Source organism: Scylla paramamosain, chromosome 26, assembly GCF_035594125.1.
Source record: "Scylla paramamosain isolate STU-SP2022 chromosome 26, ASM3559412v1, whole genome shotgun sequence".
NCBI classification, from domain to species: domain Eukaryota; kingdom Metazoa; phylum Arthropoda; class Malacostraca; order Decapoda; family Portunidae; genus Scylla; species Scylla paramamosain.
In genome coordinates, this window is record NC_087176.1 from 17,959,042 (window position 1) to 17,980,255 (window position 21,214).

The 21,214-nt window shown below is 39.3% G+C and overlaps 1 protein-coding gene across 1 annotated transcript in view; it reads left to right on the plus strand.

The window, feature by feature from the left end:
* Positions 1-20,750: 20,750 nt before the first annotated feature.
* Positions 20,751-21,214, plus strand: part of LOC135113928 (uncharacterized) — an 81,154-nt gene continuing 80,690 nt past the window's right edge. The window contains exon 1 of the mRNA XM_064029535.1: positions 20,751-21,136. Within this exon, the coding sequence (XP_063885605.1) occupies positions 21,030-21,136 (107 nt within the window). The 5' untranslated portion in view covers positions 20,751-21,029. The remainder of the gene's footprint in view (positions 21,137-21,214) is intronic.

A 21,214-nucleotide genomic window follows, 5' to 3' on the forward strand; every position in this document is an offset into this window, starting at 1 on the left:
AGAACTCAACAACCACGTTCGAGGAAGAACATAGCGATGGACGCCACACAATACGAATATCCTGAGAATAAAATCATCAAACGATAGGTCCTCCCAGAATATTGCCGTGCCCCGGTCTGTGTTCAGCTTGTCTCATATCTCGCAGAAAACTGACCTCACCTTCTACGCAGCACGCACAGAGAAATGTCGTCTGGCCAACAAGATGCACGACAATAGCAACAACGACAAGGCCAGTAGCATTTAACTAAAGAATACAAAACTAGAGTGAACTCGACTATGAAAACAAAACAACTTCCAGCATAATGCCAATCTACCCAGACAACAAGGGACACAAGACCGACAAAAAAATAAAAAAATAAATAAAAATAAGTAAATAAATAGATAAATAAATGAATAAATAAACAAATAAATAAAAAAAAAATATATATATGTGTGTGTGTATATATATATATATATATATATATATATATATATATATATATATATATATATATATATATATATATAAGAAATAAGGAAAGCTGGAAGAAATGACCAGGTTTACACGTGGCAGTCCCTGTATGAAATATATCTACCTATTTCCACCTATCAGCCCCATCCATAAACCGGTCTAAAGCTCCCTATTGTCCTTGCACCAACAGCATGATTACTGAGTCCGTTCCACTCATCTACCACTCTATTTGAGAACCAATTTCTTCCTATCTCTTTCCTAAACTTAAATCTTTCAAGCTTGAACCCATGATTTCTTATTATTTCCTGGTTGCTGATCCTAAGAATTTTGCTTACATTCCCCTTGTTATACCCCTTATACCACTTAAAGATTTCTATCAGGTCCCCTCTTAACCTAGGTCTCTCTAAAGAATGTAAATTTAAATTCCTTGTAAGGGATATCCTCATCCCCTGTATCCTTTTAGTCATTCTCCTTTGTATTGATTCTAATAGAGCTATATCTTTCCTGTAATGTGGGAACCAGAACTGCACAGCGTAGTCTCGATGAGGTCTGACCAGCGTCAAGTATAACTTTGATATTACTTCGGGCCTTCTACTTCTAACACTCCTAAAAATGAATCCTAGTACTAAAAATGGATCCTAGTATTTGCCCTGTTTCTGGCCTCTATGCATTGTTTTCCTCGACGGAGTTCAGAGCTAACTATAACTCCTAAATCTTTCTCGTACCCTGTACCTACCAGAGTTTCGTTGTTTAATGTGTACCTACTGTGTGGGTTTCCTCTACCTACGCTAAGTATTTTGCATTTGTTTATAATAAACTGCATTTACCATCTGTCCGTCCATTCATTCATCCTATCTAAATCTGCCTGCAAGGCGATGGCATCCGATTCTGACCTATATAATCTACCTATCTTTGTGTCATTCGCAAATTTACTAACATCACTACTAATTCCACTATCCAAATCATTGATATATAATAAAAACAACAATGGCCGGAATACTGATCTCTGTGGCACCCCACTAATTGTATGACTCTACTCGGATTTAGAGCCGTTTATTACAACTCTGTTGCCTGTCGCTTAGTCGTGACCTTATCCAGCCTAACACCCTCCCATTTATCCCGTGTGCCCTAACCTTTCTCAGGAGCCTTTGATGGGGTACCTTGTCAAATGCTTTACTAAAGTCCAGATATAAGATGTCATAACTATCACCATTATCTACTGCCTCGTACACTTTATTGTAAAAACTTAACAAGTTTGTCAGGCAAGACTTCCCCTTCGTGAAGCCATGCTGTGACTGATTTATCAAGTTATGTTTGTCTAAATGTTCCCTAATGTTTTTTGCTATTATTAACTTCAATATTTCACCCACAACTGAAGTTAAGCTGGTCTGTAATTAGACGCTAAAAGTTTTATCTCCTTTCTTAAAGATAGGTACTACATTAGCTTGCCTCCACATTACTAGTACCTCACCTGACTCAAGTGATTTCGTAAAGACAGAAACTAACGGCTCACTAATAACTTCTTTGCATTCCTTAAGTACTCTGGGATATATTTCATCTGGTCCTGGTGTCTTGAACTTTTTTAGCCTATTTATCTCCTGTTCCACTATCCCCTTAGTTATGGAAATATGTCAGCTTCTCATTCTCATCTGCTCTAAACATCTGTTCACTATTTGGCATATCCTGCATGTTCTCCTGGGTGAAGAGTTAAAAAATACTCATTCAGAATTTTACTAATCTCCTCCCAGAACTAACCACCTCCCCATCCGCTGCCTTTAATGGACATATAATATCCTTATTATTCGTCCTGTATACCTGATAAAATCCCTTGGGGTCCGTCTTTGCCTGGCTGGCTACCTTTAATTCGTAATTGCCCTTAGATTTCCTCCTGGCTGTTCTAACTAATTAATTATATTAAAACTTATTCACCTGTCCAGAGATCATATAAAAATATATATATATATATATATATATATATATATATATATATATATATATATATATATATATATATATATATATATATATATATATATATATATATATATATATATATATATATATATATATATATATATATATATATATATATAAAATTCCGCATCCCTAGTCTGATATTAAGAATCAAAACTGTATGGTAGCCACACTTCTGTTCATAATATGGGAATAATATAAAAATATATATATATATATATATATATATATATATATATATATATATATATATATATATATATATATATATATATATATATATATATATATATATATATATATATATATATATATATATATATATATATATATATATATATATATATATATATATATATATATATATATATATATATATATATATATATATATAACTTTTTTTTTATCTCATTTTACGGGGTACATAAAAACATACGAAAGAAATGCAACCTGACAAGACCCCTACCTCTGACAAAGCACAACACTGTCCGCATTAAACTCACCCCTCCCGGCTGCTAACTATGTACAGGGGCTTTATCTGTCCATGTATGAAATATGCTCCACATGTATGGGGGTTCCACTCATACCGCTTTTTTAGACAGTGGAATTAAAAGCTTTTCGTCCTATCAACTCCTTTCCTCTTCAGCCTCCTTATCATCGGCGCAATGTTGCACAATGTTGCTGTCTTCTACCGCTACTTTTATGCCAACTGATCTTCTGATCTTGCTAACTGCATATATCCCCTCCTCTCGTGGCCTCGCTGCACAAGACTTTCTTTTTTCTCTTACCCCTATCCTGTCCATCTCTCTAATCCAAGAGTTAACCAATATTCTCAGACATTCATCCCTTTCTCTAGTAAACTCTGCAACTCCCTGCAGACATGCACCTTCCTATGACATGAACTTTTCAAAAGGGAAGTATGAAGATACCTATCCTGTAATTTTTGACTACCACTTTTGACTGTTCGGGGACCGGCACCTCAGAGGGCTTCTTTTATTACAATTTTGTTGTCTTTGGCCGGTGGCCATCCTATATATATATATATATATATATATATATATATATATATATATATATATATATATATATATATATATATATATATATATATATATATATATATATATATATATATATATATATATATATATATATATATATATATATATATATATATATATATATATATATATATATATATATATATATATATATATATATATATATATATATATATATATATATATATATATATATATATATATATATATATATATATATATATATATATATATATATATATATATATATATATATATATATATATATATATATATATATATATATATATATATATATATATATATATATATATATATATTAAGGGTGTATATGGGCGGGAGTCTTTCTCTAATACATATCTCATTGAATGTGATAGCTAGTTGAGCATTTATTATTTTTCTTAAGATATTTTCCTTATATCTTATGATTGTCTTATATTCTTTTTTAATTGGCTGTATGACTTCGCCGAAGCTAGTCATTTTCGCTAGATCGCGATTTCGGGTCCTTGACCCTTCTTCAGTAGCGAAGGTCTATCCGTGTTGAGGGTGTCGGAGAGAATGGCTCAAGCTGATTGCGGGGTTGTATTTATACCGGTAGGCTTATCACCCCGCTGCGCGTCCTGTTCTCTGATTGGCTGACGGCTGTCGCGGGCTGTGCTGGGCTGCTATCCAAGCTGGGTCTTCGCGCGCTTGGTAATGCTTGTAGGTCTTCGGATTGTTGATTTAATGTGGGGTTTGTCTCTTTTATATATAGTGCTTCTAAGATGGGGAGACGCCTGGTGTCTGGGCATGTAGTTAGGATCTCCGTTTTATCTACTCGTACTAGCATTCCTCTTGTGATGTTTATGTTATGCTTCTCCTTCAGATGTTTCTTGGGTGCTCCTGTTGCGAGGTGGAAAGTTAGTCGTTGGGAGAGTCTTGTTGTCGTCATGCCAACATAGGTGGAGGGAAGGACTTCACAGTTTCCTTGGTTACACGTAAACCTATATATGACATGTGACTTCTGAAGGCTCTCTTTCTCTTTTGAGGGGTTATTTTTTAGAAGAAGATGGCTGGTTTTCTTGGTGTTGTAATAAATTATCAGTTTAACTTGTTCCGACCCTGACAAACAAGTTAAACTGATAATTTATTACAACACCAAGAAAACCAGCCATCTTCTTCTAAAAAATAACCGACCCTGACAAACAAGTTAAACTGTGTGTGTGTGTGGTGTGTGTGTGTGTGTGTGTGTAAGTGTGTGTGTGTGTGTGTGTGTGTGTGTGTGTGTGTGTGTGTGTGTGTGTGTATGTGTGTGTGTGTGTTTGTGGCCTCGTGCAGAGGGATACGTGGTGGAGGTCTGCTCTCAAACCCGCCCAATAAGAGATCATTATGCTATAAATTCCTTGCATGACTTCTCCAGAAGTCACTGTGCAAAGCTATTCATGAAATACTACGAATGTACTAGTGATATGTTTCTTCTGTACCATGTACGACATTACAGGCGTCTTATTTTCTATTTGTTTCAGTTATGGCATTATAATTTTTTTTTAATTTATTTGTTTATTTATTTATTTTTATTTATTTTTTTTTTTATTTCAGCCTCTCAACTGTTTAGTGGTATTTTCATGTATTTGCGTTTCTTGGTAGCCGTATGTTTATGTGATCGGTTTTATGTGAATTCCTTTTTGATGTTTGTAGTTTTATGTGAATACCGTTTTATATTTATATGTGTCTGCTTTTAGTAGTATTGCATTTTATGTGTGTGTTGTGTTAATGGTAAGGGTCTGAGTTTTTGCACTGCTTTTATGCGCATTATGGTTGTATGTATGGTTGTATATATAGCTGTATGTATATTTCCTTGGGTCATGGTTGTTTTTATTTGTTCATCTATGGTTTTAGATGGCTGCCTTTACCTGTCTTTGTGTTAGGGTACTTACGTGTGTGTGTGTGTGTGTGTGTGTGTGTGTGTGTGTGTGTGTGTGTGTGTGTGTGTGTGTGTGTGTGTGTGTGTGTGTGTGTGATATAGTTACAATTTTAACAGTTTTCACGGAGCCACTGTCAACGTGACTGCTTTACCTTACGCACCATACTGGATGACCTCAGGAGAAGGCGCAGACGCTCGTCATTCAGGCATGGACTATAACCAACTGATGGCTTTAGCAAAAGCCCTTAACTTCAACATACGCGTCCTACCTTCGCGCAACTGGGATGAAGTAAGGCACTTTGAATAGTTGATCAAGTACAGTACACGCACGACGTTTCCTGTCCGTGCACATATACAAAGGTTTGTTGAACATGTAGAATATTGGTAGTACCAAGAGATTTGTAATACCAAGAGAATAAGGTGCAAAACTCACATTCCCCCTAACTAAAGAATTGTAACATTTTCTTTTTCTAAAAAGGCACCTGCTAAGGGCAATAATAGTGAAGAAAAAAAAAAAGACCCACTGGGGCGCCAGTACCCAAAAGGTCAGAAACGATCATTGAATACTGAAGCATAAGACTTGAAACCTCCCTTTTGAAAGAGCTCAAGTCATACAAGGGAGAAAATATAGAAAACAGCAACGAGTTCCAGACTTTACCAAAAGAAAGGATCAATGATTAAGAATAATGATTAACTCTTGCATTGGAAAGATGGACTGAATAGGAGTTAGAGAAAGTCTTGTGCAGTGAGGTAACGGGAGGAGGGGAGGCATGCAGTTAGAAAGATCAGAAGAGCAGCTAACGTGAAAAAAGCGGCAAAAGATTGTAAGAGATGCAACATTCCGGCTATGAGAAAGAGGCTAAAAAAAATTCAGTTAGAAGAGAGGAATTGATGAAACGAAGTGCTTTTTATTCCACCCTGTTTAAATGTGCAGTATGAGTGAAATCCCTCCTATACATGTGAAGCGAACTCCATACATGGATGGATAAGAACCTTGTACTAAGTCAGCAGCTTTGGGGATGAGAAAAACTGGCGGAGACGATTAAGAACACCTAAATTCATACAAGCTGTTTTAGCTAGAGATGATGATGATGAATTATTAGTAACGGATAGACCGAGGATGATCAATGTAGAAGAGGAGGGTACTTATGTTATTGAAGAAAAGGGATAGTTATCTTGAAGGTTGTGTCGAATTGATAAATGAAAGAAATTTAGTTATTGAGGCACTGAACAATACTAAATTTTTCTCTGCCCCATTTAGAAATTTTAGAGAAATCTAAAGCCATGCGTTTTGTGGCTTCCCTTCGTGAGTTATTTAATTCCTGAAGGGTTGGACGTCTATGAATGTGACATGGAAATGTGCAAGATAGTATCATCAGCGTAGGAGTGAATAAGACAAGAAATTTGGCTTAGAAGATCATAGGAAGAAAGTGTATGACAGGACAGAACCCTAAGGAAGACCATTGTTAATAGACTTGAAAACAGTGACTGTCTACCACAGCAGCATTAGAAAGGTCAGAAAGGAAATTTGAGATGAAGTTACAGAGCCGAAGTCGTAGGAGGGTAGTTTGGAAATCTGAGTTTTGTGGCAGACTCTATTAAAAGATTCTGAAATGTCTCAGGCAACAGCGAAAGTTTCATAAAAAATTTTAAAAGTGGATGACCAAGACTCAGGGAGGAAAGCCTGAAGATCACCAGAAAAGCGACCACGACGTAACCAATGCTGGCGATCAGATATAACGTTGTGAAGTGATAGATATTTAAGAATCTTCCTGTTGACAATAGACTGAAAAACCTTTGAGAGCCAGGATATAAAACCAATATGATAATAGTTTGAGGGATTAGAGCGGTCACCCTTTTTAAGAACAGGCTGAATATAAGCAAACTTCCAGCAAAAAGGCAAGGTGCAAGCACGGAAGCACAGATTTTAAGAATGGTCCATTAGCCTTCCACCGGTTAAGGCCGGCGAGGGCAAGGAAAACATCATTCCGAATTATCTTAACGGGTTGCATGAAGTAATCCCCGTTCACTCATTGGCGAATTTCGATGGCAACTCCGCTTCGACGCTGCTGTGACTTCCTGAATGGCTACTGCTGCGAATGTGCTGCGACTCGTATGCTTGGCGAACGTGCTGCGAACGCGCTGCAAGTGCAGATCGAATGTGTTGCGAACGCGCGAGAAACGTTGCAACACCCACGCGAATCCGCTGCCAGTATGGAGAATGTGTTGCGAACGCGCTGCCACTGCGAATGCAGTGTGACTCATCGATGGACCATATAATATTATATAGGAGACGCTTATAACCTTTTTATGTCTGTGTGAGCTCTCCTTGTGTGCGCGCCATCAGCATGTTTCCGTGACAAATATTACACATTCTATCTGTTTTGATATTTGATGCGATCACCACTTGTTCTAGATCATGTTTTACCCCTCTTCTTTACTGTTTTGAATTTAGATGAAGTATTTGCCTAGTTGATGATGCTTACCACTGCTGGATCAAATGAGGAGCTTGGTGTGTTGGTAGCGTGGTGAGCTTGGTATTTCTGGTAGCTTAGAGGTCGTGGGTATAAGTTGATATAGCTGGTGTGTGCGAGTAAAAGACACGTATGATGAGAGTTCTTCTTGATTTAATAATAGAGAATGTACACACTTGATACAAGACGAGATTGTAACGTCACGATTGAGTGTTCTCTCTCTTTGAAGTGATATGAAATGATGACTGAGCAGCTTCTCTCAAGACTGACTGTGAGCGGAACTGGGTGAGAGACCAAGACTGACTGCTCGTGACACACACACACACACACACACACACATATATATATATATATATATATATATATATATATATATATATATATATATATATATATATATATATATATATATATATATATATATATATATATATATATATATATATATATATATATATATATATATATATATATATATATATATATATATGTATTATTACACACACACACACACACACACACACACACATAATATATATATATATATATATATATATATATATATATATATATATATATATATATATATATATATGTGTGTGTGTGTGTGTGTGTGTGTGTGTGTGTAATAATAATAATATTTGAGATTGATACATACCAAGCAAGCAACAGGATATTTACAATCTTCCATAAGACAGATTCCCACCTCCTATAAAATTGGCAGAAATCCGGGAAGAAAGTAGACAGTAGTAGCCTAGCACAAATATAAATCCTCTGGTCTGTCCTACTCACAACAGTGGGTTCCAATACCAGTAGCATTAAACAAACACCCAACACAACCGTACACTGTACTTAAACAGGAAGGGGTGGGGGCTAGGGGGAGAGGACAGGGGCCTGCTCTCCTCAGTACTTGCACCAAGACACAAATACACCAGGACACACATAAAAACGATGCCTGAGACCCGAGCTCAACACGCATAGGAGTAGCAGAATAAGGGAATTTACGTCCTCCAACAGTATCTGAATCCGCCCAGATCCTGGCCTCCCATAGGGCCCAGATGGTACACATATAATAAGGCGTCACACAGTAATCCCACCCGTAGGTATAAAATAACGTGCTCTCCCTATACTCGCCTTAACACGCCTCTCCAAGTGCCACATCTGGCGCGTTTTAACCCTCGTCTGCTACTGACCCTAACAACCGTGAGACGGACGGTTAACTCTTAACCCCCTCCCTCCACCATGATGCAGATGTCGTAATCCCCCAACTTACCTTTAATTATAAGTTAGAGTTTAAGCAGGAACTGCACCAGTTATTTACTCACGAAGTACTTCAGGTACTTTCAAAATTCTTTAAGTCTAAGTCAAGGTTACCGAGAGCGGCGGGCTAGGGTTCTCACAGTGGGCTAAGCCATATATGCAGTTCAGAAAAAAACTAAACTTAACCGGTAAATAAGCATTCCAACAACACATGCAGACAATAAAAGACAGTAATTCAACCACATAATACCAGATAATAAAACTAACTCTGCATTGACAAACTAATAAGTTTTCACGTTATTATACAGTAATTCAACCACATAATACCAGAGAATAAAACTAACTCTGCATTGACAAACTAATAAGTTTTCACGTTATTATATGTTAACGCGACTTCATCGATAAGATTATGTTACTCAGTAACGCGCCACTTTTAAACATAACATAATCACATAATAAACTAATCAAACACGAGTAAAATTCAGACAAAATCGTGTGGTCATTGCATGCGAAGTGCCACAGAAAATATCGTCACTCATCATAATCCAGCATTAAATCAACACATGAAACACAATATGAAATATATGGAAACCACAGTATACTGAACACAGCATATTTAAAGTCGAGACACACAAGGCACAGGGTAAAATCCTCTGAGTATTACTTACGGCCTCGGCGATGCAGAGAACGTCTGGTAGTCTCATGGTGCAGCAAAACTGAGTTGCACCTGCTCAAAAATAAGACACCACCTATATTATGATGACCGGAGAACTACGTCAGTTGTTCTGTGCTTCCTCCTTATGTACAATTTCCATCTGCTTAGGTCTACGCGGCAACAAGATTACATACACGGCTACATACATTGCCCTCCTTAGGGTCCAGGATCCGACAAGTTAGTACATTCATTTCTTCCTGTAAAACACCACATCGCCAGAATGTTTACTTGTCTACTTTTCGTCACCAAAAGCCTTAAGGTTTATTTTACCCTTAGGGCACACTGGATACTCGTTCCTATACACAGATATTTAAAGTTTCTTATGTCCATCAAGCGCGCATAACATTTGGGTCACGAGAGGTGAGGCTCTGTTGTGGTTTAAGCGCGTAAGATTAGTACCGCTCATTACCAGGCTTTTAGTGCGACTAGCCCGTCCTAATCCTCCGTTACGACAGCAACACCTGCACTTTTGTAGTGTTCGCGAACAAGGCGGGCATTGTTCTGACCTGGGTCATGAACAGACGGGGGACCTCATGAGGGGCCACGCTGGGGGCGTTGCTATGGGCGGCATGGGTATGGGCATCGTGGGTGTCGAAGGGGGCAATGCTATAGGCATGGGTATCTTGGCTACGACACAGATAGAGAGAGGGCGGCGGACTGGGAAGGAAAGAGGGAAGGAAAAGTGGAAAGGGGGTTGAAGTCTGTCCCGCTCTGCCTCCGCTCCACTTTCTACGTAGTTCCAGTGTTGCCACTACTTTTTATCAGTCATACCAGATACCGCCATCAAAAAGTGCCGAGACCAAAACATACCAAATTTAGCAAATTGTATTCACCTTATTAAACTCAGAAGTGAAGATAGTTGTTTTCCTTTTTTTCAGTTGCAGTCCACATCTTGCTGGTCATTTTCTTGAGTAATTCAGGACACGATTGCCAGTTTTTGCAATCTGTTGTGAAGAAGACGTTCAGTGTTTATGTTTGTAGTCGTGATCTGTGTCTTGTCTTGATTTTGCTCACAACTGAGAAGATTATTTCCACTGCAGCAGAAGAACGAGGCAGAGACATCAAGTTTAACACGAGTTTCGACATTTTTGGGAACCATAGATCATCCCCACATTTCTTCTTCGATACCGCATACCAAAATTGTTCTGGTTCCATAGATGCCTCTTTTAGAGCAGGAATTTCAAACAGGATCAACTCTCTTTATTCCTTATTAAAGTCTTTATATTCACCCTCTGCAATTATGTTTGGGAACTTAACCGCCAAAGGTATGACAGATTTGAGTGTTCCTTCACGCACATTTGCAGGATCTTTGGCTTCCAGCAATTCCAATTTTTCAAGCGTCCCAGATGACAGGAAGCATTGGAACATTTGCTTAGACAGGGTTACACAAAAGCTCAGTGTTTTTACACGAAATTCCTGAAGATCTTTCTTCAAGATAGTTGCTGAGTTCTCCAAGGCAATGTTCTCCACTCTTGCTTCACAGTATATGTTCCATGATTCAAGGTAGCTTGATGTATCATTCGGGTTGATTTTATTTAAGCTTTTATCTTTTATAGACTTTTTTTTCATGAAATTACTAAGAATAACCTTTAAAATGCTGTTGACAGAACTAAGACGCTGGTGGATCATGAATGAGGTTGCTTAAAATTCTATATTTTGCCTTACTCACAACTGGTAAAATGAAGGTCAAAAAGGCAAAGTACATTTTAGTGATTGGATTGTATAATTCTTGCAAAACAGAAGAGGGAAACAATCATACCATCTTCCAGTGTAGCTGATGTAAAATAAAGTGTGAGTGCAGATCACTGCTCCAAAATACGCTTTACCAAGTTCGATGAGGGAGGTGAGGATTGCCACGTTGTGGTTCATGTCATTTGTGAACGTGGCATCCCAGCTGGTGGAGGCTAATTTTTCCCCAAGTCCCCGCCAGTTAGTCTTCTCCCACAGCCAGCGCTGGCTCTCTTCCACGCAAGCAGGGTTGAGATTCACTTCGCAGAGCACTGCTAAGTTATCAGAGCTACCAACCTTCACCAGTTTTTTTTTTTTTTTTTTATGTAGGAGGGACACTGGCCAAGGGCAACAAAAATCCAATAAAAAAAATGCCCACTGAAATGCCGGTCCCATAAAAGGGTCAAAGCAGTAGTCAAAAATTGATGGATAAGTGTCTTGAAACCTCCCTCTTGAAGGAATTCAAGTCATAGTAAGGTGGAAATACAGAAGCAGGCAGTGAGTTCCAGAGTTTCCTAGAGAAAGGGATAAATGATTGAGAATAATGGTTAACTCTTGCTTTAGAGAGGTAGACAGAATAGGGGTGAGAGAAAGAAGAAAGTCTTGTGCAGCGAGGCCGCGGGAGGAGGGGAGGCATGCAGTCAGCAAGATCAGAAGAGCAGTTAGTTACCATGAAAATATCGGTAGAAGACAGCTAGAGATGCAACACTGCGGAGGTGAGAGAGAGGCTGAAGACAGTCAGTTAGAGGAGAGGAGTTGATGAGACGAAAAGCTTTTGATTCCACCCTGTCTAGAAGAGTAGTATGAGTGGAACCCCCCCAGACATGTGAAGCATACTTTTTTGAGGCATTGAACAATACCAAGTTTGCTCTGCCCCAATCAGAAATTTTAGAAAGATCAGAAGTCAAGCGTTCTGTGGCTTCCCTGCGTGAAATGTTTACCTCCTGAAGGATTGGACGTCTATGAAAAGACGTGGAAAAGTGCAGGGTGGTATCATTAGCGTAGGAGTGGATAGAACAAGAAGTTTGGTTTAGAAGATCATTAGTGAATAATAAGAAGAGAGTGGGTGACAGGATAGAACCCTGAAGAACACCACTGTTAATATATTTAGGAGAAGAACAGTGACCGTCTACCACAGCAGCAATAGAATGGACATAAAGGAAACTTGAGATGAAGTTACAGAGAGAAAGATAGAAGCCGTAGGAGGCTAGTTTGGAAATCAGAGCTTTATGCCAGACTCTATCAAAAGCTTTTGATATGTCCAAGGCAAGAGCAAAAGCTTCACCAAAATCTCTAAATGAGGATGACCAAGACTCAGTAAGGAAAGCCAGAAGATCACCAGTAGAGGGGCCTTGACGGAACCCAGACTGGCGATCAAATAGAAGGTTGTGAAGTGTAGATGTTTAAGAACCTTCCTGTTGAGGATAGATTAAAAAAATTTAGATAGGCAGGAAATTAAAGCAATAGGACGGTAGTTTGAGGAATTAGAACGGTCATCCCTTTTAGGAATAGGCTGAATGCAGGCAAACTTCCAGCAAGAAGGAAAGGTAGATGTTGACAGACAGAGCTGAAAGAGTTTGACTAGGCAAGGTGCAAGCACGGAGGCACAGTTTCGGAGAACAATAGGAGGGACCCCATCAGGTCCATAAGCCTTCCGAGGGTTTAGACCAGCGAGGGCATGGAAAACATCATTACGAAGAATTTTAATACGTGGCATGAAGTAGTCAGAGGGTGGAGGAGAGGGAGGAACAAGCCCAGAATCGTACAAGGTAGAGTTTTTAGCAAAGGTTTGAGCAAAGAGTTCAGCTTTAGAAATAGATATGATAGCAGTGGTGCCATCTGGTTGAAGTAGAGGAGGGAAAGAAGAAGAAGCAAAGTTATTGGAGATATTTTTGGCTAGATGCCAGAAGTCACGAGGGGAGTTAGATCTTGAAAGGTTTTGACACTTTGTGTTAATGAAAGAGATTTTGACTAGTTGGAGAACAGACTTGGCATGGTTCCGCGCAGAAATATAAAGTGCATGAGATTCTGGTGATGGAAGGCTTAAGTACCTTTTGTGGGCCACCTCTCTATCATGTATAGCACGAGAACAAGCTGTGTTAAACCAAGGTTTAAAAGGTTTAGGACGAGAAAAAGAGTGAGGAATGTACGCCTCCATGCCAGACACTATCACCTCTGTTATGCGCTCAGCACACAAAGACTGGTCTCTGACACGGAAGCAGTAGTCATTCCAAGGAAAATCAGCAAAATACCTCCTCAGGTCCCCCCAACTAGCAGAGGAAAAATGCCAGAGACACCTTCGCTTAGGGGGATCCTGAGGAGGGATTGGAGTGATAGGACAAGATAAAGATATGAGATTGTGATCGGAGGAGCCCAACGGAGAAGAAAGGGTGACAGCATAAGCAGAAGGATGAGAGATCAGGAAAAGGTCAAGAATGTTGGGCGTATCTCCAAGACGGTCAGGAATGCGAGTAGGGTGTTGCACCAATTGCTCTAGGTCATGGAGGATAGCAAAGTTGTAGGCTAGTTCACCAGGATGGTCAGTGAAGGGAGAGGAAAGCCAAAGCTGGTGGTGAACATTGAAATCTCCAAGAATGGAGATCTCTGCAAAAGGGAAGAGGGTCAGAATGTGCTCCACTTTGGAAGTTAAGTAGTCAAAGAATTTCTTATAGTCAGAGGAGTTAGGAGAGAGGTATACAGCACAGATAAATTTAGTATGAGAGTGACTCTTAAGTCGTAGCCAGATGGTGGAAAACTCGGAAGATTCAAGAGCGTGGGCACGAGAGCAGGTTAATTCATTGCGCACATAAACGCAGCATCCAGCTTTGGATCGAAAATGAGGATAGAAAAAGTAGGAGGAAACAGAAAAGGGGCTACTGTCAGTTGCCTCAGATACCTGAGTTTCAGTGAGGAAAAGAAGATGAGGTTTAGAAGAGGAGAGGTGGTGTTCTTCAGATTGAAAATTAGATCTTAGACCGCGAATGTTGCAGAAGTTAATGAAGAAAAAGTTGAGGGGGGTGTCAAGACACTTAGGGTCGTCGACAGAAAGGCAGTCCGACCTGGGGACATTTATGGTCCCCTCCCCAGATGGGGACTCCGAGGCTGGTGTAGGAGTCGCCATGATTTTAGAATTTTTGAGTGAAGGGTGTGTGTGTTATTAGGTGCTTGTAGTTTTGTGTGGAGGAAGAGAGTTGTCTTTAGAGGGCAGGCTGTGACTACCCCCTTGTGTTGTGAGACACAAAGGGAAACGTTCAGTGAGGTCACAGCTGGGTTTAATGATAAGTTCACAGCACCCCCTGAACAGTGCTTTAGACCTCACTGGGAGTAATTATCGTTTCGGCAGGTGTCTACTGGCCTCTCTACTGGGGGGGTTCCACTCATACTGCTCTTCTAGACAGGGTGGAATCAAAAGCTTTTCGTGTCATCAACTCCTCTCCTCTAACTGACTGTCTTCAGCCTCTGTCTCACCGCCGCAATGTTGCATATCTAGCTGTCTTCTACCGCTATTTTCATGCTAACTGCTCTTCTGATCTTGCTAACTGCATGCCTCCCCTCCTTCCGCAGCCTCGCTGCACAAGACTTTCTTCTTTCTCTCATCCCTATTCTGTCCACCTCTCTAACGCAAAAGTTAACCAGTATTCTCAATCATTCATCTCTTTCTCTGGTAAACTCTGGAACTCCCTGTCTGCTTCTGTACTTCCACCTACCTATGACTTGAATTCCTTCAAGAGGGAGGTTTCAAGACACTTATTCATCAATTTTTGGCCACTGCTTTGACCCTTTTACGGGACTGGTATTTCAGTGGGCATTTTTTTTTATTAGATTTTTGTTGCTCTTGGCCAGTGTCTTTCCTATATAAGAAAAAAAAAAAAAATATATATATATATATATATATATATATATATATATATATATATATATATATATATATATATATATATATATATATATATATATATATATATATATATATATATATATATATATATATATATATATATATATATAGAATGAAAAATAAATAAACGCACCTTGACTTTTACCTTTAAGGTGGTATGGAAAAGAAGTCGAAATACAAACAAAATAATAAATTATAGGAAAATGTCCGATTCACATGATTCTCGGTCTCCCACTCTACAGTCTCCACATACGCGTGCAGGACAGGGACAGTCCACTCATCCAATGCTGGCAGTGGTGTCACGTTTACGGCAATCTCGTTTGGTTGTCCTCTGTATAAAACTCTTGATCTCTTTAGTACCAAATTTTTCCATTCTTTGCTAAAGTCGTACCAAACGTACTTGGTAGCATGTACAAGTACTAAATTTGGTATGTTAGTAACAAAAACGGCAACACTGCGTCGCTCTCTCTCCCAAAATAAACACAAGTTTTAAAATTTCATGTTTTAAATTTTCATATGGGAAAATTTAATAGTGGTCTGTTTGGAGGGCAGGATTAAACCAATCATTTCATGAGAAAGAGCAGCTCTTCAGCTACATGGTCTATCAACTACAACTCTCGGCAAGGAAGGGGAATGGGGTAAGTTAACTGGTGAAGGAATTACTATAAATTTTACGGTAATATTGTATACAGCGTGACTCGACTCGTCTACGACCCTTCCTTTGCTTCTCGCTCTCTCTATATCTCCCCTCATCTCTCTCTCTCTCTCTCTCTCTCTCTCTCTCTCTCTCTCTCTCTCTCTCTCTCTCTCTCTCTCTCTCTCTCTCTCGCTGTGCATAATATATATATATATATATATATATATATATATATATATATATATATATATATATATATATATATATATATATATATATATATATATATATATATATATATATATATATATATATATATACGAGTATATATATATATATATATTTTTTTTTTTTTTTTTTTTTTTTATGTTGGAGGGACACTGGCCAAGGGCAAGAAAAATCGAATAAAAAAAAGCCCACTGAGATTCCAGTCCCAGAAAAGGGTCAAAAGCAGTAGTCAAAAATTGAAGGATAGGAGTCTTGAAACCTCCTTCTTGAAGGAATTCAAGTCATAGGAAAGTGAAAATACAGAAGCACGCAGAGAGTTCGAGTTTACCAAAGAAAGGTATGAATGTTTGAGACTAATGGCTAACTTTTGCATCAAAGAGGTGGACATAATAGTAGTGAGAGAAAGTCTTGTGCAGAGACGCAGCGGAAGCAGAGAAGGCATGCAGTTAGCAAGATCAAAAGAGCAGTTGGCATGAATATAGCGGTAGAAGAGAGCAAGAGATGCAACATTGTTGCGATAAGAAGGAGGCTGAAGACAGTCAGTTAGAGGAGAGGAATTGATAAGAAGAAAAGTTTTTGATTCCACCTTGTCCAAAAGAACGGTATGAGTGGAACCCCCCAATACATGTAAAGCACATTCCATGCATGTATGGATAAGGCCCCTGTACAGAGTTAGCAGCTGGGGTAGAGAAAAACTGGCGTAGACGACTTAAAACGCTTAACTTCATAGAAGCTGTTTTAGCTAGAGATGAAATGTGAAGTTTCTAGGTTAGATTATAAGCAAACAGTTGAGTGTTATTGAAGAAGAGGGGATAGTTGTCTGGAAGGTTTTGAATAATAGGATGAATAATAGGAAGAGAGTGGGTGACAGGAGATAACATTAAGGAACACCACTGTTAATAGATTCAGGAGAAGAACAGTAACCATTTACCACAGCAGCAATAGAACGGTCAGAAAGGAAACATGAGATGAAGTTACAGAGAGAAGGATAGAAGCCATAGGAGAGTAGTTTGAAAATCAAAGGCTCTATCAAAAGCTTTTGATATGTCTAAGGCAACAGCAAAAGTTCTACCGAAATCTCTAAAAGAGAAGATAACCAAGTTTCAGTAAGGAAAGCCAGATCACCAATAGAGCGGCCTTGACGGAACCCCTACTGGCTATCATATCCAAGGTTATGAAGTGATAGATGTTTAAGAATCTTCCTGTTGAAGATATTCAAAAACTTTATTTAGGCAGGAAATTAAAGCAATAGAACGGTAGTTTGAGGGATTAGAACGGTCACTTTTTTTTAGGAACTAGCTGAATGTAAGCAAACTTTCAGCAAGAAGGAAAGGTAGATGTGGACAGAGAGAGTTGAAAAGTTTGGCTAGGCAAGGTGCAAGCACGGAGGCAAAATTTAGGAGAAAAACAGGAGCGACCCCACCTATAAACCTCTCGAGTGTTTGGGCCAGCGAGGTGATGGAAAACATAATTGCGAAGGATTTTAGTAGTTAGCATGAAGTAGTCAGAGGGTGGAGGAGAGGGAGGAACAAGAACTCAAGGTGGAGTTGATGCTCCACCTGAGCATCAACTCCACCTTCTGAAGTCTGAGGGAAGAGTTCAGCTTTAGAAATAGAGGGGATGGCAGTGATGCCATCAGATTGAAATAAAAAAGGGAAAGATGAAGAATCAAAGTTATTAGAAATGTTTTTGGCTAAGTACCAGAATTCAGAAGAGTTAGATCTTGAAAGACGGGTCTCTGGCACGGAAGCAGTAGTCATTTCAAGGAAAATCAGCATAGATAGTTCCACTATCAGAGGCAAAACGTCAGAAGCACCTCCGCTTTGTGGGATACTGAGGAGGGATTGGAGCGATAGGACAATATACAGATATGAGATTGTGATCGGAGGGGCCCAATGAACCAGGAATATGAGTAGGGTGTTGCACCAATTTCTCTAGGTCGGGGAGGACAGCAAAGTTCAAGGCTTCATCACCAGGATGGTCAGCAAAGGGAGAGGAAAGCCAAAGCTAGTGGTAAACGTTGAAGTCTCCAAGAATGTTGATCTTCACAAAAGGGAATAGAGTCACAATGTGCTCTACCTTGGAATTTAAGTAGTTAAAGAACTTCTTATAGTCAGAGGAGTTAAGTGAGAGAGATACAGCTTGAAAATAACTCTGCAGTCTTAACCAGATGGTGGAAAACTCGGAAGATTCAATATCATGGGCACGAGAGCAGGTTAAGTTGTTACGCACATAGACGCAACATCCAGCTTTGGATTGAAAAAGAGGATAGAGAAAGTAGGAGGGAACAGAAAAGGGGCTACTGTCAGTGATGTCACAGCTTAGATTAATAATAAGTTCACAACATCCCCTGATCCACTGCTTTAGACCTCACTGTAAGTAATTATCGCTTCGACAGGTGCCTGCTGCATTTTCCTTGTATATATATATAGAGAGAGAGAGAGAGAGAGAGAGAGAGAGAGAGAGAGAGAGAGAGAGAGAGAGAGAGAGAGAGAATCATTACACTGTCACCTAATTAAAGCACGAAGATGTGAAGGACATGTAGAATCCGCTGCGACAGCGCTGCAAACGCGGTGAACTTACTGTTACACTGCCAATCTGTTGCGACAGCACTATGATAGTGGTGCGACACCGATGCGAACGTATTACAGCTCCCAGCCGTGGCGACTTCGCTGCGAACGCATTGCGAATGCACGGCGACTCCTCTGCGGACAAGTCGCAGTGGAGTCGCAACGGGTTCACCATCCAAATTTGTCAATGTTTGAACGGGGTTTATAGTCGGAGGGTGGAGGAGAGGAAAGAATAAGCCCTGAATCATCCAAGATGGTTTGAGAAGAATTCAACTTTATAATAAATAAGACAGCAGTGGTGCCATCAGGTTGAAATAAAAGAGGGAAAGATGAAGAAGCAAAGTTTTTTGAGAGTAGCAAAAGATCACAAGGAAAATTAGATTTAGAAAGATTTTGACATTTTCTATTGAAAAGAAGAAGAAAGTTAGATTTAGAAAGATTTTGATATTTTGTACTGAAAAAATAGTTTCTGGCTAGTTGAAAAACAGACGACCTTGCTTCAGGTGAAGCAAAGCTCAAATACCTTTTGTGAGCCGCCTCTCTATCACGTATAGTGCGAGAACAGGCCGAGTCAGATCAATGTTTGGAACCTTTAGGGCGAGTGAAAGAGTGAGGAATATACGCCTCCATGTCAGATAACATCACCTCTGTTATGCGTTCATCACACAGAGACGGGTCTCTGACACGGAAGCAGTAGTCATTTCTAGGAAAATCTTAGTAATACTTCCTCAGGTCCCAAAAATTAACAGAGGCAAAACGTCAGAGGCATTTTCGGTTTGCGCGATCCTGAGGAGGAATTGGTGCGCTAGAACAAGATACAGATATGAGCCCGGCGGAGAAGACAGAGTGACAGCATAACCAAAAGGATTAGGGGTTAAACAGAGGTCAAGAGTGTTGAGTATACGTCCCAGACGCTCAGAATACGAGTAGGGTGCTGCATTAGTTGCTCTTGGTCGTGGAGGATAGCAAAATTAAAGGCTAGTTCACAATGTTGGTTAGTGAAGAGAGAGGAAAGCTAAAGCTGGTGATTAACATTGAAGTTTTCAAGAATGGAGATCTCCGCAAAAGTGAATAGGATTAGTATGTGCTCCACTTTGGAATTTAAATAGTAACTTTTTTTTTTATAGCCAGAGGAATTGTACAACATAGGTAAATTTAGTTTTAGAGTGACTCTGTAGTCGTAGCAAGATGGTAGAAAATTCGAAACATTCAAGAGCGGTGGTTCCAAAGTAATCTAGGTCGCTGCACACAGAGATGCAACATCTAACTCTGGATTGAAAATGAGGAGAGAGAAAGTAGGAGGGAACAGAGAAGATTCTACTATCATTTGCCTCAGATACCTATGTTTCGGTGAGGAAAAGAAGATGTGATTTAGAGGAGGAGGGGTGGTGTTCCACATTGAAAATTAGATTTAAGGCCTCGAATGTTACCAACGTTAATGAATAAAAGTTAAGGAGGCTCTCAAGGCATTTAAGGTCCATACCAGAAGAGCAATCAGATCTGGGGTAATTTGTGGTCCCCTTTCCAAACGGAAGCTACGAGGCTGGTGTAGGAGTCGCCATAAAATTTCTAATTTTGACGAAGTAGTGCGTGTAATTACGTGCACATATATTTGTGTGAAGGAAGAGAGAGCTATCTTTGGAAGGCAGCCTGTGACTGCCCCCTTAGGTTGAGAGACACAAAGGAAAACATTCAGTGAGGTCACAGCTGGGTTACTGATGAATTCACGGCATCCGCTGTTCCAGTGCTTGAGACTATACTGGGAGAAATTATCAATTCGACAGGTGTCTACTGCCTCCTCCATTGAGGAGAGAGTAGCAGAACTGTTATATGTCTCTCACCTCGCTGGTAGAGAAGAAGAGAGATTGAAAACAAAATTAGAGTGAATGTAATACAGTAATAACACTTGTATCTTACCTATCTCTAAGACACCCCATACGCTAAGTGGCCGGTAATGTATACTACGAAGGTGTGCATGAATGACTGAAAGTGTCTAGCTGAACTGAAACCCAAATGATTAGATTTATTATGGAATCCGGAAATAGTGAAGTATAGCCACAAAAAAAAAAAAAGTATAAGTTTAAAAGCTTGAGGAACACCTTATAAAATATTCTCAATAGTGATACTATAATGCAATGTATATCACTGAAATGCACACAGGTAACAGACCAGGTGGAGAGGCGCGAATCTTTTATTGCAAGTGTTGTCTACGTGATACTTCCAAACCGTCTTGAGAGGTGAGGTGCCTGCCAGATATCAATGTGCCTATTGGGACTGTTCTAAATTTACTTAAATTGGTATTTATTACCTCACAT